General features: G+C 52.8%; 1 protein-coding gene across 1 annotated transcript in view; it reads right to left on the reverse strand.

The window, feature by feature from the left end:
• Positions 1-210: 210 nt before the first annotated feature.
• The window catches only part of LOC127752067 (uncharacterized), a 6578-nt gene continuing 6012 nt past the window's right edge, over positions 211-776 (reverse strand). Inside the window, exon 2 of the mRNA XM_052276604.1 lies at positions 211-503. Within this exon, the coding sequence (XP_052132564.1) occupies positions 226-503 (278 nt within the window). The 3' untranslated portion in view covers positions 211-225. The remainder of the gene's footprint in view (positions 504-776) is intronic.

A 776-nucleotide genomic window follows, 5' to 3' on the forward strand; every position in this document is an offset into this window, starting at 1 on the left:
GGAGCGTCACAGTGGCGCGTCACTCAAAACGTCCGTCGGGGTTTTAATTGAATTTTCGATAAATGCAAATTTTCAAGGGTGAAATCAATTTATTATGGTTTAGTCGAATGTACTTTTAATAAATGTTTGCAATTTTTCACTGAAATTTTTCTGTTGCTACCCCTCTTACATAGTAAGAGAAACGCGTATCGGAGAAGAAGAGGAAGACCGATAGAGTGTCCCTTTTCATTGTGTACTCACGTAGGCTGATTTGGCCGCGAGGATGATGGCCCAGGAAGCGATGAAAAAGAGCGCGGAGAAGAGTAGGACCCAACGGCGGCCCAACCGGTTGGCTGCCAGCCCCGCGGGGATGGCGATGACCATGGACCCAATGTCCACCAGGGAGACGATCCACGAGGACTCGTCCGGGGTGATGCGCCACGGCCACGTCTCCGCCTCCATCAAGGGCAGCGCCGTGGAGGACCAGCCGTACACGAAGCCGATGGTCACCTCGGAGAGACTCGCTGAGAGGGCAGAAAGAAGATGCGCCGTAAAGACGATACTGGTCATTCTCGCGCGGTCTCCCCTGGACTGCTCGGTCAGGAGGTCCCGAGCTCCCTTCTCGACCCTTGTAGACAGGGAATCGGAGGAAGTCGCAGCCCAGTGGACGTGATCGTCAAGCAGCACCAGCACATCCTGGAGTGAGCTATGAGAATGGTGCATTAAGTGACAGGGCTGTCGCCTTGGGGAATTTTTTTTTTCAAGTGTTTTACATAAGTGGGTGGTCGCCGCAAATA

Source organism: Frankliniella occidentalis, unplaced genomic scaffold (assembly GCF_000697945.3).
Source record: "Frankliniella occidentalis isolate FOCC.00 unplaced genomic scaffold, Focc_3.1 Scaffold3627, whole genome shotgun sequence".
Classification (NCBI taxonomy): Eukaryota; Metazoa; Arthropoda; class Insecta; order Thysanoptera; family Thripidae; genus Frankliniella; species Frankliniella occidentalis.